The 16,820-nt window shown below is 37.5% G+C and overlaps 5 protein-coding genes across 10 annotated transcripts; 1 reads left to right on the top strand and 4 right to left on the bottom strand.

Moving 5' to 3' along the window:
* Window positions 1-663: 663 nt before the first annotated feature.
* Window positions 664-6,373, bottom strand: LOC114842426 (H-2 class II histocompatibility antigen, A-U alpha chain-like). Of its 2 annotated transcripts, XM_029127918.2 has the most exons (6): window positions 6,216-6,373; window positions 5,848-6,114; window positions 5,205-5,474; window positions 4,832-4,957; window positions 2,503-4,685; window positions 2,229-2,370 (listed from the first exon to the last, which is right to left on the bottom strand). In XM_029127918.2, exons 1-5 carry the CDS (start codon window positions 6,310-6,312, stop codon window positions 4,579-4,581), a joined length of 867 nt encoding a protein of 288 aa, XP_028983751.1. In that variant the 5' UTR covers window positions 6,313-6,373; the 3' UTR covers window positions 2,229-2,370; window positions 2,503-4,578. The 2 variants fall into 2 exon arrangements, with proteins under 2 accessions (XP_028983756.1, XP_028983751.1); XM_029127923.3 differs by lacking the exons at window positions 4,832-4,957; window positions 5,205-5,474; window positions 5,848-6,114; window positions 6,216-6,373 and adding exons at window positions 664-1,662; window positions 1,741-2,022 and having other exon boundaries at window positions 2,107-2,370; window positions 2,503-3,356.
* Window positions 6,374-7,219: 846 nt separating this feature from the next.
* On the bottom strand, window positions 7,220-8,483 carry LOC129602896 (H-2 class II histocompatibility antigen, A-U alpha chain-like). Its single transcript, XM_055503068.1, has 4 exons — window positions 8,326-8,483; window positions 7,925-8,188; window positions 7,563-7,844; window positions 7,220-7,483 (listed from the first exon to the last, which is right to left on the bottom strand). Exons 1-4 carry the CDS (start codon window positions 8,384-8,386, stop codon window positions 7,332-7,334), a joined length of 759 nt encoding a protein of 252 aa, XP_055359043.1. The 5' UTR covers window positions 8,387-8,483; the 3' UTR covers window positions 7,220-7,331.
* A 388-nt stretch (window positions 8,484-8,871) lies between these two features.
* LOC114842432 (rano class II histocompatibility antigen, A beta chain-like) lies at window positions 8,872-16,321 on the bottom strand. 4 transcript variants are annotated; one of them, XM_029127925.3, is made up of 6 exons: window positions 14,660-15,776; window positions 13,895-14,161; window positions 13,480-13,761; window positions 13,268-13,378; window positions 13,134-13,159; window positions 12,631-13,053 (listed from the first exon to the last, which is right to left on the bottom strand). In XM_029127925.3, the coding sequence occupies exons 1-6, from the start codon at window positions 14,718-14,720 to the stop codon at window positions 13,027-13,029; spliced, it is 774 nt and encodes a 257-aa protein (XP_028983758.1). In that variant the 5' UTR covers window positions 14,721-15,776; the 3' UTR covers window positions 12,631-13,026. The 4 variants fall into 4 exon arrangements, with proteins under 4 accessions (XP_055359040.1, XP_055359039.1, XP_055359038.1 ...); XM_055503065.1 differs by lacking the exons at window positions 12,631-13,053; window positions 13,134-13,159; window positions 13,268-13,378 and adding exons at window positions 8,872-9,130; window positions 16,188-16,321 and having other exon boundaries at window positions 14,660-15,482; XM_055503064.1 differs by lacking the exons at window positions 12,631-13,053; window positions 13,134-13,159; window positions 13,268-13,378 and adding exons at window positions 8,872-9,130; window positions 16,188-16,318 and having other exon boundaries at window positions 14,660-15,485.
* Window positions 9,115-11,946, bottom strand: LOC114842435 (H-2 class II histocompatibility antigen, A-U alpha chain-like). Of its 2 annotated transcripts, XM_055503067.1 has the most exons (5): window positions 11,820-11,946; window positions 11,266-11,526; window positions 10,897-11,178; window positions 10,234-10,274; window positions 9,115-9,805 (listed from the first exon to the last, which is right to left on the bottom strand). In XM_055503067.1, exons 1-4 carry the CDS (start codon window positions 11,914-11,916, stop codon window positions 10,240-10,242), a joined length of 675 nt encoding a protein of 224 aa, XP_055359042.1. In that variant the 5' UTR covers window positions 11,917-11,946; the 3' UTR covers window positions 9,115-9,805; window positions 10,234-10,239. The 2 variants fall into 2 exon arrangements, with proteins under 2 accessions (XP_055359042.1, XP_040923888.1); XM_041067954.2 differs by lacking the exons at window positions 9,115-9,805; window positions 10,234-10,274 and adding an exon at window positions 10,664-10,817 and having other exon boundaries at window positions 11,820-11,945.
* LOC114842436 (H-2 class II histocompatibility antigen, A-U alpha chain-like) lies at window positions 15,415-16,643 on the top strand. The gene is made up of 4 exons (XM_055503070.1): window positions 15,415-15,493; window positions 15,769-16,029; window positions 16,124-16,405; window positions 16,488-16,643. Exons 1-4 carry the CDS (start codon window positions 15,415-15,417, stop codon window positions 16,604-16,606), a joined length of 741 nt encoding a protein of 246 aa, XP_055359045.1. The 3' UTR covers window positions 16,607-16,643.
* Window positions 16,644-16,820: the final 177 nt, after the last annotated feature.

Genomic DNA, 16,820 nt, shown 5'->3' with positions numbered 1-16,820 from the left:
GAAAAAAAAATAAAATAAAATATATAAAATATATTATATATATATGATGTGTTATTCGTCATGTATTATTATTACAGACTTTTTCATTTAGCTTCCAGCAAGTTTATATTAGTTCTTATCTTTTCACAAATGCATGAGTTGCTTACCTTCTGTTGTAAAAAACAAAACCAGCAGAAGAGAAAAGCTGCTGTGAACGTGAGACATGTTGTCAGGTAAAAAGGACGGATCCAACGGACTGCAAACACATCAGATGAAATGCTGTAGTTACTGTAAGAAGTTGATAGTGAAAGATAAGAATGAGGAAGTTCTGTTGACATACGGTACTTGTTCACTCAAACATTATTAAGTATCAGGCGTGGCCTAACGTCTCTGTGGTTTGTTCTGCAGGTCTGAGCTGTTACTGCATGTCCAAACATGCACGTCTGTACTTTGAGCCTTTAGTTTTATGTAGAAGAATCAACTGTAAAATATGTTAAACATGAAATGCTGTTTTATACACAGAAAAAGAAATTAAGTTAATTAAAAAAGTTAAATTGTTACGCACTAGCATTGTGGTAGTGTGTTAACAGTTTTTAACTTTATTAAGGAAGGAGCTGCAATTGATGGGATCAACTAAGTTAACTAACTAAGCACAAATAGTACTTTTGACAAATGCAGCTGCTAGTTAGTCATTTCTGTGTCTTTATCTTTGTAAGCAACAGCAACTGTGAACGTGCCCTGACAGGCTCCTTGTATGTTGCCTGCTACACTTATGTCGTTATTATCGTTACTATCGTTCATTTTGTTTTACTCGTTTACTTAAAGCCTTGTTCCACAAGCTTCAGTTTGTAGTATTGTAATACACAAGAATTTATTAAGGGGTTAAATCATCAAATATTTTCTAAAATTCAGCCACATCTCACTTCTTTGTGCCTATCAGTAGTTTACGTGTAACTGTCATTTCAGTTTGTAAAACAATATGGGCGTTTACTTTCTGATTTGTTCTTTTCAGTCATTCAAAAGTAAAGCGAATGGAGACATTTTCAGTAATTTTGTAAGACAAGGCAATGTGGTGTTGACTGTTTAAGATGATAGTGAGTTAAATTCAAATGTAAAAAAAGGGAAAATAATTTAGTGTATCTGTTCTTTACTGACAGTTTTGTGCTGATAACCAAAATGTGTACTCTTTTAATATTTTCAGTTCCATTAGAGTTTTTTTATCAAATATTACTGAATCAAGTTGAAGCTCAGGTGCATCAACTCTAATCGTATGAAATCCTGAACAAGCGAAGATTTGACACAACATTTGATTCAAAACAGTTTAGAACAAAACTGTTGGTGAAGACAGACAGATGCCACAAGAACACAAATGCTTAACATACTGGTGGCTCACATACTGTTACATACACATTACAAACAACAAAAACCTGTACAGTAAAAAACATGATCAGTATCAATATGTTTTACATCGTTTAAATCTAGATAATTTTAATCAAAATACACTTGTCTGAATTAGAGACTTATTTTCACGATTGACTAAACAATACACCAGATGTCATTGGCAATTCTGCGCCTTTACAAAGAAAAATACTCCAGCTCCAAATCCCAGGAAGAATACCACCACTCCCACTCCACAGACAATTTTTGGTGCTGGACCTTCATCATTCACAGCTACATTAGGTTCTGGGGAGAAAATGAAAACAATATGAGCCATTGTTAAAAACAACAAAACTCTGTGCATTTATAAAGTTAAATCTTCACCCCAGATCTTTGTTTTAGGCGTCTCCAGGGCTGAGTGCTCCACGGTGCAGCTGTAAATGTCCCCTTCACTCGGTGTGAACGTCAGAAATGAGAACTGGTAAAAGGTCTGATCCTTTTGGGTATAATATCTACTGACTGACACCCCCTCAGACACTGGGTGACCGTTTTTAGTCCAGCTGATGTTAATAGAAGGAGGGTAGAAATTATTCACAAAGCAGATGAGATTGTTTTCAACCTCTGTCTGAACTTCTTCAGACGGATAGATCGTAATCTCAGGAGGGGCTGAAGCAAGACAAAAGATAAAGAAAACCTTTGATTAGTGTTTTATCAACCACAGAGATGAAACTACAGTAGGAGGGAACCTACTTCGCTCTTCTGGTGGATTCTTCAGTTTAATTGCTGCCCTTTTTGTTATTGATAAGCACAAGCCTTCATTAATCAGACCATCGCTTAAAAAACTTATACCAGACACAATATGACTTGGATCAGGATTAATAAAGGTTGGGATAGTGTATATCAATTCATTTGTAGAGAAATCTACATATAACATCTCCTCAGCATCAAATTCAAAGTGTACCTCAGTTGTGCCATTCACAAAGCAGCCCACAAGATAATCGATTTCATGGGGAACTGAAAAACAAATAGTAAACAAGGTGTGATCTTACTGTAGTCCTTGATACACACTACACAAACATAAAACACTTACTTAAAATTACTGCCAACACTAGAAACCACAAGAAAAACTGTAAATATCATTCTTACTTTGTGCGGAGAAATAGAAGTTGTTGAGGAGCAGGATTATAACAGCGGAGTGTCTGAGTGTGTGTGTCATGTCTGAGCTGTTAGTCATCAAATCAACACTGAGCATTGAGTCGTGTCACAGCAGGTCTTATACTGTGATGAAGCTCAGTCTGAGAACAGATGATGAACATATCCAATAGCTGCTGAACCTGCTCTGTGCTTCACAGAACTGTAACTGAAGGTAAATTTGTGTGCTGATCTGTCACCTGACGACGCCCCCTCCTCACACACACACTCCCTGTTCCTGCCCCTCACTCTGGCCACACCTCCTCCCTCATCTTCCTCTCTTCCTCCCATTGCTTGACTGTTCGACTCCTTCCACTCACCTGTGCTGTCCCGTCTGCTCTGCTCAAATACTCCACCTCTATGGGGTGACGCATGTAAAAGGAGCACCTATAACTAGTTTATCCACATTTAGTTAAATGTGCAGAAGTCTAAATGTAAATGTTAAATGTAAATGTTTAATGCTCAGAGTGTAAGACTGAATATTCATGAATGTGCAACCCCTACACTCAAATAGCGCTTGTAATGCTGGTCTCAGATCAGTGACGCAAACTCAAATACCTCAAACAGTGCAAGCAAACCCTGCCCACATCTGACCTGGAAACCGTTTATAGCATGGAAGCAACTTCGACTAGCTAGTAAAGTTAGCTAACTAATTCTCCACGGCGCCACAGAAATATTCTATTCAAACCTACTTAACTCCCCATTAATGGTGTTTACAACAGAACAGCAGTTTGAAACGGAGCCTCAGCCCGCACACCTGCCGTTACAGCCCGTTCAATCTCCTCCAACGGGGAGGGAGTCGGAGCTGGCGGCCATGATGGCATCGACTTCAGGCTTCGCTCCAGTATTCTCATCCACCGATCCAGAGTCAGATGTGGGCGGAGCTATGTGTACTGTTTGACTTGTTTGAGTCTGAGTCACTTATCTGGGATCAGCTGTTTGAGGGTAGGGGTGGAGTTTACTTGCACAATCATGAATATTCAGTTTTACACTCGGCAAACATTTACATTTACATTTACATTTACATTTAATATTTAACATTTAACATTTAACATTTACATTTACATTTACATTTACATTTAACATTTACATTTACATTTACATTTACATTTACATTTAATATTTAACATTTAACATTTACATTTACATTTACATTTAACATTTATATTTAGACTTTTGAATATTTAACTAAATCGAGAAGACTTTTGCACATTTAACTAAATGTGAGAAAACCCCATATACCTCATCCACTTGTTTGCTGCTATATGACAATGTCGCCAGGCTGTCGTCAGCGCTTCATTGGGTCCTGTCCATACTGTTCTTTGCCAGGTTCACTTCTCTTCTAGTTAGTTTTTGAGCTTGTGAGCCCTGAGGCTCACAAGCCTCAGGGCTTTTATCATTTGGGCTTTTATCATATAAAGGCTTTTATCATATGGGAGCTGGAGGAAGCATCAGACCATAATTGTTGTTGCTACCTTCTTCATACTGTAGTTTGAAATGTTTCTCAATATTTAAACCAGAGGCTCCAATAAATGCATATTGTTTGTGTGCAAAAAAGGATTTACTGTAAATGCATGGTCAGAAAACCTCACATTATTATATGCCTCATATTTATACTGTTTCAAAAGAAAAATCCCAATAATTAGCTTGACAACAATTTAGTTTAACCAGCTTACTTACAAGTAATAAAATAAATCATTATAACCGAACATTATAATTAGAGTGGTGTGCAAAAGGATCTGAATGGTTTCTGATGTGACTGTATTTACAGTAGGTTACGTCAACTGCATTTCAGCCCAACAGGTTGGAGGAAGAGGAGAGCAAAGGACAAAGAGGAGCTAAAAATATAGGTGCATCAGTCAGAACAGGAGACATGAAATTAAGTGAAATGAACTGTAAAATGTTTGTGCAAGTAAGTCTTCATTGTATAACAATGATTCCACTTTGGAAATGTAGGATAAAGGGGAAATCATATAAAAATGTTTTTGTTTCATAACCAATGTTTGACTTTCTGTTGAACCTTAGTGTGGATCAGGATGCTTCTGGTACTGAGAGAAGCATTGAAGACTTTTGGACTACTGGGTCGTCTGGTCTGTCTGAAGGAGCAGGTCTGGAACCATCACGGGACTGAGAATGAACTGGAGGAAGACAGGACAAAAACAGGAAGGTTCAAATCTGTAATAGTGATTTATTTTAATGCTGCACTGTCAGTGTTCATTCTTTAGGACCTTGTTGTCTTAAAGCTTACGTAGGATTATAATTTTATTCACAGTAAATGTCTCACCTCTTGATTGTTTATATTGATAGTAAATTATCCCGGCAACTGAAAGCAGCGCACCCAGCAGGAACCCTGTTATCCCAACAGCGAGCATACATGTATTCTCGTACGTCCATGGGTCCGGTATAGGATCTGAAAATACAGTCACCACACACTGCATCATATTTCTAGTAACAGAACGCCTTTAATAATGACTGAGGGTCATTAGTAGCCATAGATATGAATGTCTGTTAAAATGCCTGTACGATGCTGGAAACGGAAGTGGCTCCTGCATAAGGAAGGATGTGCTAATGTGGACAAGCCTGTGCATTAGCGTGTTTATGGATTTGAAGAATAATTATTTTACCTCACGTGTAGATTAAGATGTAAACTCTCTTACCCCAGTCAACAAGCTTGGGCTGCTTGAAGCTGGCGTGCTCCACCATGCAGGTGATCTTCTCTCCATCTCTGGGTTTATACTCCAGATGTGAGTGAATCTGGTAAAGCCAATTCCCATTGGACTTCTCATCAGTAGAGGTCACACCAGATGTTATCTCCTTTCCATCACTCAACCATGTTACGTTGATTTGCTTGGGATAAAAGTTGTACACGCTGCAAATGAGAACGCCTGGATGTTTGCTGCTCTTGTTCACTTTAATGTAGGGCTCAACTAGGAGAGAATGTAAAACACAACACGTAAAAACACTCTAGGTTGAGTGAAAATTGTGCGGTATGTTTCTCACTGTGGTCTGTGTAGGTGCTGGATAAGGCTGGTCTGTTCCCCTTACTGTTCTCTTTTCCCCCTTCACTTTCCTGGACGTTCATTTTCTTCCTTCTCTAAACCACTGCCCCTGGTTTGTGTATCTGCTAAACCTGAAGATGACTTCTTCTGCCCAGACCCATTGTGCCCTTGATAATTCTGATCATTGTCTCCTTCATTGTTAGTTCAGTCTAGACTCATCTAATGCAGTATGTGGTGTCGCCCCTCCAATATAACTCAGGAAAACGTTTACATTGAATGAACATTTCTGTGTGATCATTACCTGGATTGAAAAGACCGTGATAAACCTCCATGGCTTTGCTCCTGCAAAGGTATGTTTTCCATAGCTGAAAAGGCATAAATTTTGTATCTTTGTTCAGAGTATCTGCTTCTTCTATTGCCTCCTGTGTGTACCCAGTCACTATACCCAGAGTGCTGTTGTACTGCATCAGCAACACTTTGTTAAAGGCGTACTCCTCCAGATACACAGGATCATTACCACCATTGGAACTAAACTGGCAGCGAGCCACATAATGACCGTACAGAGCTCCTAGAAAATTTAATGTCATATTATTATTACAGATTTTTTCTATTAGCTCTCAGCAACTTTATATTAGTTCATATCACTTGACAAATGCATCAGTTACTTACCTTCTGTTGTAAAAACCAAAACCAGCAGAAGAGTAAAGCTGCTGACAACATGAGACATGTTGTCAGGTAAAACAGGTATCCAACGGACTGAAAACATATCAGATGAAATGCTGTAGTTGAAAAGCTGATAGTGAAATTTAAGAATGAGGAGGTTCTGTTGACATACGGGACTTGTTCATTCAAACATTATTAAGTATCAGGCGTGGCCTAACGTCTCTGTGGTTTGATCTGCAAGTTTGAGCTGTTGCTGCATGTCCAAACATGCACGTCTGTACATTGAGCCTTTAGTTTTATGTAGAAGAATCAACTGTAAAATATGTCAAGTTAAATATGAAATGCATCTGCTATTAAACTACCTTTAATATTTAAATTCCACCCAAAAGCAAAAAACTATTTCAAATTCTCTATACTGTAAGTTGGTTTTATAAGCTGGAAAATACAGATACGTCCCTGAGTAATGCAGTGCCTCAAAAAGTAGATTACTTTTGCTGTAGTGAATATACAATGTTGAAGTACACAGAAATAAAGAATTAAATAAGTTAACTAAAAGGTTTATAATATTGTTTAATTAATGCATTATAAAATGCTTGTTTAATTTTGCCCATCCCCGTTGATTCATGTAAAATATCATAAACACAGATCATAATGCACTCTGTACCATCACCCACTTACACGAAATAGATTTATTACATAAGTTTTAACTAACCTAAAACCATGTAAAAGTGGGTAAAAGCCTCTACAAATCCTGTAATGTTTGTACAGAGCTACCAAAAGTGTCCAGTCAGGTCAAAATATCTCTTTGGAAAATCAACATATAAAATTTTAATGTGAATGAAACTGTTGCATTGTTATTAGTTTCATAAGATACAGAACCAATTGTTAGCCATAAAAACATATCAGTTCATGTGAGCTTACATTTAAAGTTTTACTAACAACAAAAAAACACTATTTCTATTTATATTTTCTGTTATATTGTTTTAATCATTACAAACAACAACAGCCTGTACAGGAAAACAAATATTTTTAATATATTTTACATCATTTGAATTTGGATAATTTAAAATCAAAATTAAGTTAAAAATTCAGTTGTCTGCATTAGAGACTTATTTTCACAATCTACACAACAATGCACCAGAGCTGCCATTGGCAACGCTGCGCCTTCACAAAGAAAAATACTCCAGCTCCAAATCCCAGAAAGAATACCACCATTCCCACTCCACAGACAACTTTTGGTCCTGGACTTTGATCATTCACAGCTACATCAGGTTCTGGGGAGGCAAATGAAAACAATATGAGCCATTGTTAAAAACAACAAAACTCTGTGCATTTATAAAGTTAAATCTTCACCCCAGATCTTTGTTTTAGGCGTCTCCAGGGCTGAGTGCTCCACAGTGCAGCTGTAAATGTCCCCTTCACTCGGTGTGAACGTCAGAAATGAGAACTGGTAAAAGGTCTGATCCTTTTGGGGATAATATCTACTGAGTGACACCCCCTCAGACACTGGGTGACCGTTTTTAGTCCAGCTGATGTTAATAGAAGGAGGGTAGAAATTATTCACAAAGCAGATGAGATTGTTTTCAACCTCTGTCTGAACTTCTTCAGACGGATAGATCGTAATCTCAGGGGAGGCTGAAGCAGGCAAAAGATAAAGAAAACCTTTGATTAGTGTTTTATCAACCACCGAGATAAAACTACAGGAGTGATCCTACCTTGTTTTTCTTGTTGATTCTCTAGTTTTATTGCTGCCTTTTTTGTTTTGGATAAGCACACATCTTCATTAATCAGAGCATCTCTGAAAGTACTCATACCAGACACAATCTGACTTGGATCAGGATTAATAAAGGTTGGGATAGTGTATATCAATTCATTTGTAGAGAAATCTACATATAACATCTCCTCAGCATCAAATTCAAAGTGTACCTCAGTTGTGCCATTCACAAAGCAGCCTACAAAATAATCGATTTCATGGGGAACTGAAAAACAAATAGTAAACAAGGTGTGATCTTACTGTAGTCCTTGACACACACTACACAGACATTAAACAGTTACTTAAAATTACTGCCAACACTAGAAACCACAAGAAAAACTAGTATGTAAATATCATTCTTACTTTGTGCGAAGGTGTTGATGAGCAGGTTTATAACAGCGGAGTATCTGAGTGTGTGTTTCATGTCTGAGCTGCAGGTCTTATACTGTGATGAAGCTCAGAGAAGAGATGATAAACATATCCAATAGCTGCTAAACCTGATATGTGGTTCACAGAACTGTAACTGAAAGTAAGGTTGTTGTGATTAACCTATAACTGTCAACGGCTCGAACGTGGCGGACCCACATGCACAGCTCCACATCAGGATATGTTTGAGTAAAAATTCTTTAATGGCTCTCGGCAAGGTCCAATTCACAAGAGGATGATACACAGGTAGCTCACGGGCGACAGTACAGGCAGGGTGCAGGCAGTCTCGGGTCGACAACAGGCAGACACGGCAGGTAGTCAAAAACGAAGAACAGACGCGGGATCAAGATATCACGGTAACAAGGAAAGGTAACGCTGGAGAGAGGTGTAAACACGCAACAATCTGGCAGAGGGATGCTGTACAGTGGTCTAGACATTTTGCAAATGCTTTGACAATGACAGTGATGTCAAACAGAAGCCTACCTCAGTTGTCGGCACTGAAACACGCACTACAGTAAAACAACACAAAGCACAGACACCGATGGTTCCTCATTACAAACAGGAATTAAATAAGCCTGTCCACCAGACAGCATCACTGAAGCTAAATCAACTAGAAAAATGTTTCTCTCACCTGTTTGTTTCTGTTTGTAGTAAATCAACGCAAAAATGAAAAGCACCAAACCCGACACTAGACCAGTTGTGGTAAAAGCAATTTTAATCATCCCTGGGTCAGTACCAGGCTCTGAAATGATAATTATCATAAACTTTGATGGATATTTCCGCTTAATAACGTCCTGCATGCTTTATTTTTGTGTTAAGGTTTGAGGGATAAAAGTTGTACACGCTGCAAATGAGAACGCCTGGATGTTCACTGGTGGCTGCCTTCACTGACCTCAATAGGACGTAGGGCTCAACTACAAGGAAATACACAGCTCACAAACAAACAGAGGGAAGATATATCAAATATTAAACGTATACAAATATATACACAGTATGTATACATATAAATACTGTATGTGAGCACTTTTTTTGAAGATGAGCTATTAAATATCTTTTTGTTACAGCTTTTATGTTTCACATTCTGCTGTGTCATAGTCACCTGGGTGCAGAAGGCCATTCATCACCAGTGGGACACTTTTTACACAACGTTTAGTTTTCCACACCAGAAGATCCATAAACTCTTCATTGCCGTTGAGCAGATCTATAAGCCACTTTAAATGTTCTGTGTAGCCAACCATTTTGCCCACAGAGCTGTTGTACTGGCCCAATAACACATAGATTCATGATGGAACATTGTGGAACTTTATTACATGTTACATTAACACCTTGTTAAAGTAGTACTGCTCCAGGTACGTGGCATCATGGCCGTCGGTGGAAGTGAAGAGGCAGCGGGCCACGCCATGTCCATAGAACGCTCCTGGAAAAAATCATGAATGTCAACACATGTGACTGGGCTTCGGTCGCTTTGGGACGTGATGCTCAAACTTTATGGTTCTGTCAAACCACACATCAAACATTTTTTTGCAGCAGGCTTAAGATCTTACAGCATACCTGTTTTATTAAAGTTAAATTAAGATGTGATAACATTTAAGAAGTCGCACTTCTAATTTTACACACTGTGAAACTCTAATAGGGAGATATAGATGTTTGTCATCAACATAGAAATATAACTTTATAATTATAAATAATATGTCCTAGGGAGAACATGCGCAGAGAGAATAAGATTAGCAAGACTGAACATAGTGGGACACTGTACCACATAGAGGAAAAGGATGTGATTATTAATAAACACATCTATTGTATTTACACAAATAACATAAAAAATGTTCGTTTTTTTCTACTCACCTGCTGTTAACTCCAACAACAGCAAGAAGAGGATAAAGAGGCTGCGAGCAAAAGGCATGGTGTCAGGATGGAAAGTTTTTCAAAATTCGTTGAAAATGTTATATCAACATTTTGTGACATCATACTTCTCTCATATTTCCATACAATCTGTGGGGAAGTACTGAGATCCTATAGATTATATTCAAGATAACAATTAAAAACAACATTTAAAAAAACATTACAATCCCTTTAGTTTTTAAAAAGATTTTCTTATTCATGATTTTTGTATAGTAAGTGATAATTCTACTATGAACTACTCATTAAGCAATTATGTATTAGTTAATTTATTTTTTTAGATTCATTCAGATAAATACAGCATTTAGACACGATGAGAGTTTTATTATATATATATATATATATATATATATATATATATATATATATATATATATATATATATAATTATTGACATAGATGCAATCATTCATTCTGAGCCTTGACAATCAAAAACACTGCAGCTGCCACCATCAACAATGTCAGACACAGGCCCACTCCACAGTAAATGTCTGGTCCTGGGCTTGTGTCATTATCTGATACATCAGGTTCTGGGGAGGAAAGTGAAAACAATATGAACCATTATTCAAAGTGACACAATCCTGTGCATTTCTTAAGTTAAATCTTTACCCCATATCCTTGTTTTAGGCGTCTCCAGGGCCGAGTGCTCCACGGTGCAGCTGTAAATGTCGCCTTCGCTCGGTGTGAATGTCAGAGTTGAGAACTGGTGGAAAGTTTGATCCTTATTGAGATAATATCTACTGAGTGACACCCCCTCAGACACTGGGTGACCGTTTTTAGTCCAGCGGACGTCGACAGACGGAGGGTAGAAATGATTCACAAAGCAGATGAGCTTGTTTTCCAATCCTAATTCAAGTTCTTGAGAAAGAAAGAGCATGATCTCAGGAGGATCTGAAGTAGATCAAAAGATAAGTCAACCATTAGTATTTTATAATATTATATTTACATATGTTAAGATTAAGGTTAAAGGTATTTTACCTCTTTCTTCTGGTGAATTTTCTTCATACTTTGCCTCCTCATTAGTTAAAAAGAAACAGAATTTCTTATTGTCCAGAGAATCCTCCAGTTTTAAATTTGCCCAAATTGGATATGGATCAGGATCAATAGAAATGGGCACAGTGTATATGAGCTTCTCATTTTGGAAGTCAACAAAATAAATCTCCTCGTTGTCAAATTTAAACTGTGCGTCTGTTGTGCCATTCACGAAACAGCCCATGGAGTAAACAAGCTCGTGGGAAACTGAAAAACAATGAATAGACATCAAATAATAACTGGATGTAGGTATAAACAGATTATTGAAATGAACATTGATTTTGTGGTTATTATTAGAAAATACAGTGAAAAACGTAATGAAATTCTGTAAGTTCTTAGAGGAGTACTTTTACTTTTGTATACTAGTTTAGGTTTAAAAGAAAGGGTCCAGTACTTCTACTTGTAATCTAATTGTAAAAGTTATTTCTAGGTAGATGTAGACTTTTTGAATGTTTATCTGAAATCTCTGAGAATCATTTAATTTAAAATCTTGTTCTTACTTTGTGAGAAGCCACAGCAGGCGTGGAGCATCAGGACAATCACAGCAGAGCGCTTCATGTCTGAGCTGCCAATCGTCATCACTGAAGGTATAGACATGGATCAACTCTATAAACACTGCAAATGAGGAAACTCACTTCATCACATGATCAAATCAGGTGCCAAACAACGTAGGAAACAGCAGGAGCCGTTTGGAAAAGTTTCCTAGTCGGAACCCTTTAATGTCCTCCCTATGACAATTATGTGTTTTAGTTCTTTGAGACAAAATGTATAATGTGTTTGTATATTATATATAGTTGAATACTTATCTTAATTGTGAACATATTTAAGCTTAAACAACCTGTACTTTGTCATGTTTATATATAATACAGTATCACAGGAACCTCTTTGATCTTGACAGCATACAGAACCATGTTCACTTAGTTGTAGATGGTCAATGAAGGTATGGGGCTAAGCCGTATGTTTAGAAAGCGAAATAAAACGATTGGAAAGCGAATGCTTAGATACTTGTGTTGAAACTTAAAAAAAATCAAAGTGAATGCAAGGTTTTTAAATTCAAATATAAACTGGTTTATTTCCAGCTTAGTCTTTATGTTTTCAAGTCTTAATTTTTCACTTTCAGATTTTTATTAGCTTGAGGTTGGGACTTTTCGGACCTGCATGGTGTGGGATGGGCAGAACTAACACAGAGGACCTACAAAAACCTCATGTTGCCATAAGGAGCTGTAGAAACTGGGACAATTATAAGTGTTACAAGTTTTACACTACAGTAAGTATTTGCTTCGAACAAAATGAGAAACAAAGACAAGGAAATACTTTTACATCTTTAAAGCTCCTATCACTACCAACACTGTTTAAAAGCCAATAATTCTCCAGCATAGCATGGTTATGGTTTAATACTTTTACGGGGTTCAAAATTAACTTAAAAATATTCCTCATCTTATTTGAGTGAATACCTTCTTTATTCATCACTTTGCTGCTGTACAGTGATGTATAGCAGCTGTCCGTGACTTCATTTCTATGATCTCCTCTAAACAATTAAAACAACCAAAACGTTTTCCACATTTCACTCAAATCTAACATTTAAACACAACACAAAACAGATCAGGCAGCGTGTGGACATGTGTTTTCAGCGATTGGCTTCTTCTTTGATATTCTGCCATGTGCACCATGAGTGTCCTGATCAGTGGAACCTTACAGGCCTCTGAGTCAGAGTGTGTCTTCTGGATATAAAACCTGTAGAACAGAGAGATTAACGTCTGTAAATGTTTCTGCAAATGCTTTGACAATGACAGTGATGTCAAACAGAAGCCTACCTCAGTTGTCGGCACTGAAACACGCACTACAGTAAAACAACACAAAGCACAGACACAGATGGTTCCTCATTATAAACAGGAATTAAATAAGCCCGTCTACCAGACAGCATCACTGAAGCTAAATATCCTCTCACCTGTTTTTTTCTGTTTGTAGTAAATCAATGCAAAAATGAAAAGCACCAAACCAGACACTAGACCTGATATCCCAAGAGCAAACTGAATCATCCCTGGGTCAGTAGCAGTCTCTGAAATGATAATTATCATAAACTTTGATTTATAGCTCCACTCAGCAATTTGCTTTGTTTCTGTATGTCATATTAAGGTTTGATTAGTATTTTATTTTTACCCCAGTCAACAAGCTTGGGCTGCTTGAAGCTGGCGTGCTCCACCATGCAGGTGATCTTCTCTCCTTCTCTGGGTTTATACTCCAGATGTGAGTGAATCTGGTAAAGCCAGTTCCCATTGGACATCTCATCAGTAGAGGTCACACCAGATGTTATCTCCTTTCCATCACTCAACCATGTTACGTTGATTTGTTTGGGATAAAAGTTGTACACGCTGCAAATGAGAACGCCTGGATGTTCACTGGTGGCTGCCTTCACTGACCTCAAGAGGACGTAGGGCTCAACTACAAGGAAATACACAATCAATGCAGAATCAATCACGTATGCATAGCATGCCACGTCATGCATTTAACAATAAATTATATATTCTATATATCAGAGTTGTATCAGTGTATTAATCCAGGAAAATATAATGACCTGGGTTCAGGAGGCTTTTGATGACTAATGGCACTTCAGCTTTACAACGTTTAGTTTTCCATTGCAGAAGTTTCACATTTTCTTGATTTTTGTTGAGACTATCTGCAAACTCTTTTCCTATTTCTGTGTAGCCAACCATTTTGCCCACAGAGCTGTTGTACTGGCCAATCAACAGCTTGTTAAAATAGTAATCCTCCAGGTACACAGCATCATGACCATCAGTGGAAGTGAACACGCAGTGGACGACAGCATGACCATAGAGAGCTCCTGGAAAAAATGAAAAACATCAGCAGCTTTCTGATATGGAACATAATAGTTGTACACGTATAATCATCATCATTCAATCATTTGTGTGAATGCCATGTTGGGCTTTTAGGTGGTTTTTGTAAGGTTGTACATCCTGGCTGCCTGAGCATCTCGTGCAGAAGACGGTAGTAGAGGCATTAAAGTGTGAAATGAGGAATTCAACTGCAAAAACACTGCAGCAAATGTAACGCAATAGTGGTAGAAAAAAACATAATACTCCAAAAAACGTTAGTTAGGTTCAAAGAAAAATTCCAAGACCGACTGAATCAACTCTGAGCAGCAGGATGTGAAATCTATGTTCACGCAGAAAAGTGCAGCTGTACACACTTTATCATAATATAACGTCACCGCTCTGATCAGTTCAAGTTAAACACTAGAGCAGTGGCTTGTCTCTATTTTTCATATATAGCTGGAAAAAAAAAACAAAGAAGTGAATGTTTCAGTGTAGATTTTACTCACCGGCTGTTGAGAACAGCAGCAACAGTAAGAAGCGAGTGAGACACCTGTGAGTCGAGCACATGGTGTCAGGTAGAATAAGAAGGAACAGAAAGCTCCAGGACGTTCAGCAGCAGGTTTAAATCCTCTATTTTCCATCTTCATAATATTGCGTGGGTCAGCGCATGCACTTCCTCATAGTTTCATACAGGCACGTTTGCAAAGGAAGTACTCAAAATTGATTGTATTCTCAGTACATGATACTTAAAGTGCACAACAGAAATGCAGCATTGTAATTCAACATCCTCTTTTCTATAGAAGCTTTGTATTAGAGGAAGTATTTATGCAAATGTACAAACACATAATAATATAGAACAAGCTGAATGGTTATATTTTATGTTATGAGATTTGTGTATTTTTAGTAATAATATAACTTTGACTTTCAGACAAATGTGTTAAATGTTTTCTTGTGAACAAAAATAAAAAGGAAGTAGCATAAATTGCAATTACATTTGCAAATGTACACACGTTGGTAGTAAACTCACTTTAGTTTTTTGACTATATACATATATTTAAAAATGTTTACAAACATTACTATTATTTTTGTCTTAAAAAACATAATTGTCATAGGGAGGACATTAAAGGGTTCCGACTAGGAAACTTTTCCAAACGGCTCCTGCAGTTTTCTACATTGTTTGGCACCTGATTTGATCATGTGATAAAATGAGTTTCCTCATTTGCAGTGTTTATAGAGTTGATCCATGACTCTACCTTCAGTGATGACGATCGGCAGCTCAGACATGAAGCGCTCTGCTGTGATTGTCCTGATGCTCCACACCTACTGTGGCTTCTCACAAAGTAAGAACGAGACTTAAAATGAATCATTCTCTATTGTTGTTTACAATGTCAGTATTCAGGTAAAAGTGTATTTATACCAGATCAAGGCTGAGTCTTTTAGTAACAAATGTTAAGGTCTGCTTCAGATTTATTTGACATATTTTTAAAAGTAAAAAAGTTAAATTAACAAAACTAACACTATGAAAAACTGTAGTAGGCAAAAGTTTAAGGACATCGAAGAATCTTTAAACATCCTGTAAAAGTAAATAAATTTGTGCCTGTTGATTGCTTTTCAGGTCCCCATGAGCTGATTTACTTTGTGGGTTGTTTCGTGAACGGCACGACGCAGATACAGTTTGAGTTTGACTCTGAGGAGATCTATTATGCTGATTTCCAAAAGCCTGAAATGATATACACTGTTCCAGTTTGTATTGATCCCAATCCAAATCAAATATGGTCAAGCTTGACAATGCGAGATATTCTGGAAAATAGAGATCTGTGTTTGGCATTTACTTCAATTGTAGAATCCAAAGAGAATAATACACCAGAGGTAAAAGGTACATGATTAGAAAAAAATCATGATATCTTATCCCAAAATGTGACATATTATTAACTAAATAGTAATTCTTTTTATTTATCATTTTGCTTCAGTCCCTCCTGATGTGACCCTCTATCCGTCTGAAGAAGTTCAGGTGGGAGTTGAAAACAAACTCACTTGCTTTGTGGATCATTTCTACCCTCCTTCCATCAACGTCAGCTGGACTAAAAATGATCAGCCCGTGTCTGAGGGGGTGTCACTCAGTAGATATTATCCCAAAAAGGATCAGACCTTCCACCAGTTCTCATCTCTGACGTTCACACCGAGCGAAGGCGACATTTACAGCTGCACCGTGGAGCACTCGGCCCTGGAGACGCCTAAAACGAGGATCTTGGGTGAATATTTAATCTGACACATGAAAATCAAACATTTTGCTGAGCCGAATAAAATGGACTTTGCCTTCACCTACCTCCCTAGAACCTGATGTGAATGACCCGGGTCGAGGACCAGACATTTTCTGTGGACTGGGCCTGACTCTGGGACTGCTGATGGTGGCAGCTGCAGTATTTCTGATTGTGAAGACAAAGGATGGATGATTGTTTTGTCTTGTTAAATCAACATATTATAAATGTTGTATCTGATGCCATGTATCTATCAAGGTTTAATAATGTTGGGGTGTGCAACTTATCTTATCTTATCTTATCTTATTGCTCATTTCCACATGTAATACAGTATAATAGTAACATCTTTGACCACGTTGACGTATTTGTATATGGTAATTGAAAGCAGGGGAGATCTGTTTTAACTTTA

Source organism: Betta splendens, chromosome 16 (assembly GCF_900634795.4).
Source record: "Betta splendens chromosome 16, fBetSpl5.4, whole genome shotgun sequence".
NCBI lineage: Eukaryota > Metazoa > Chordata > Actinopteri > Anabantiformes > Osphronemidae > Betta > Betta splendens.
This window is presented reverse-complemented; position numbering and strand designations above follow the sequence as displayed.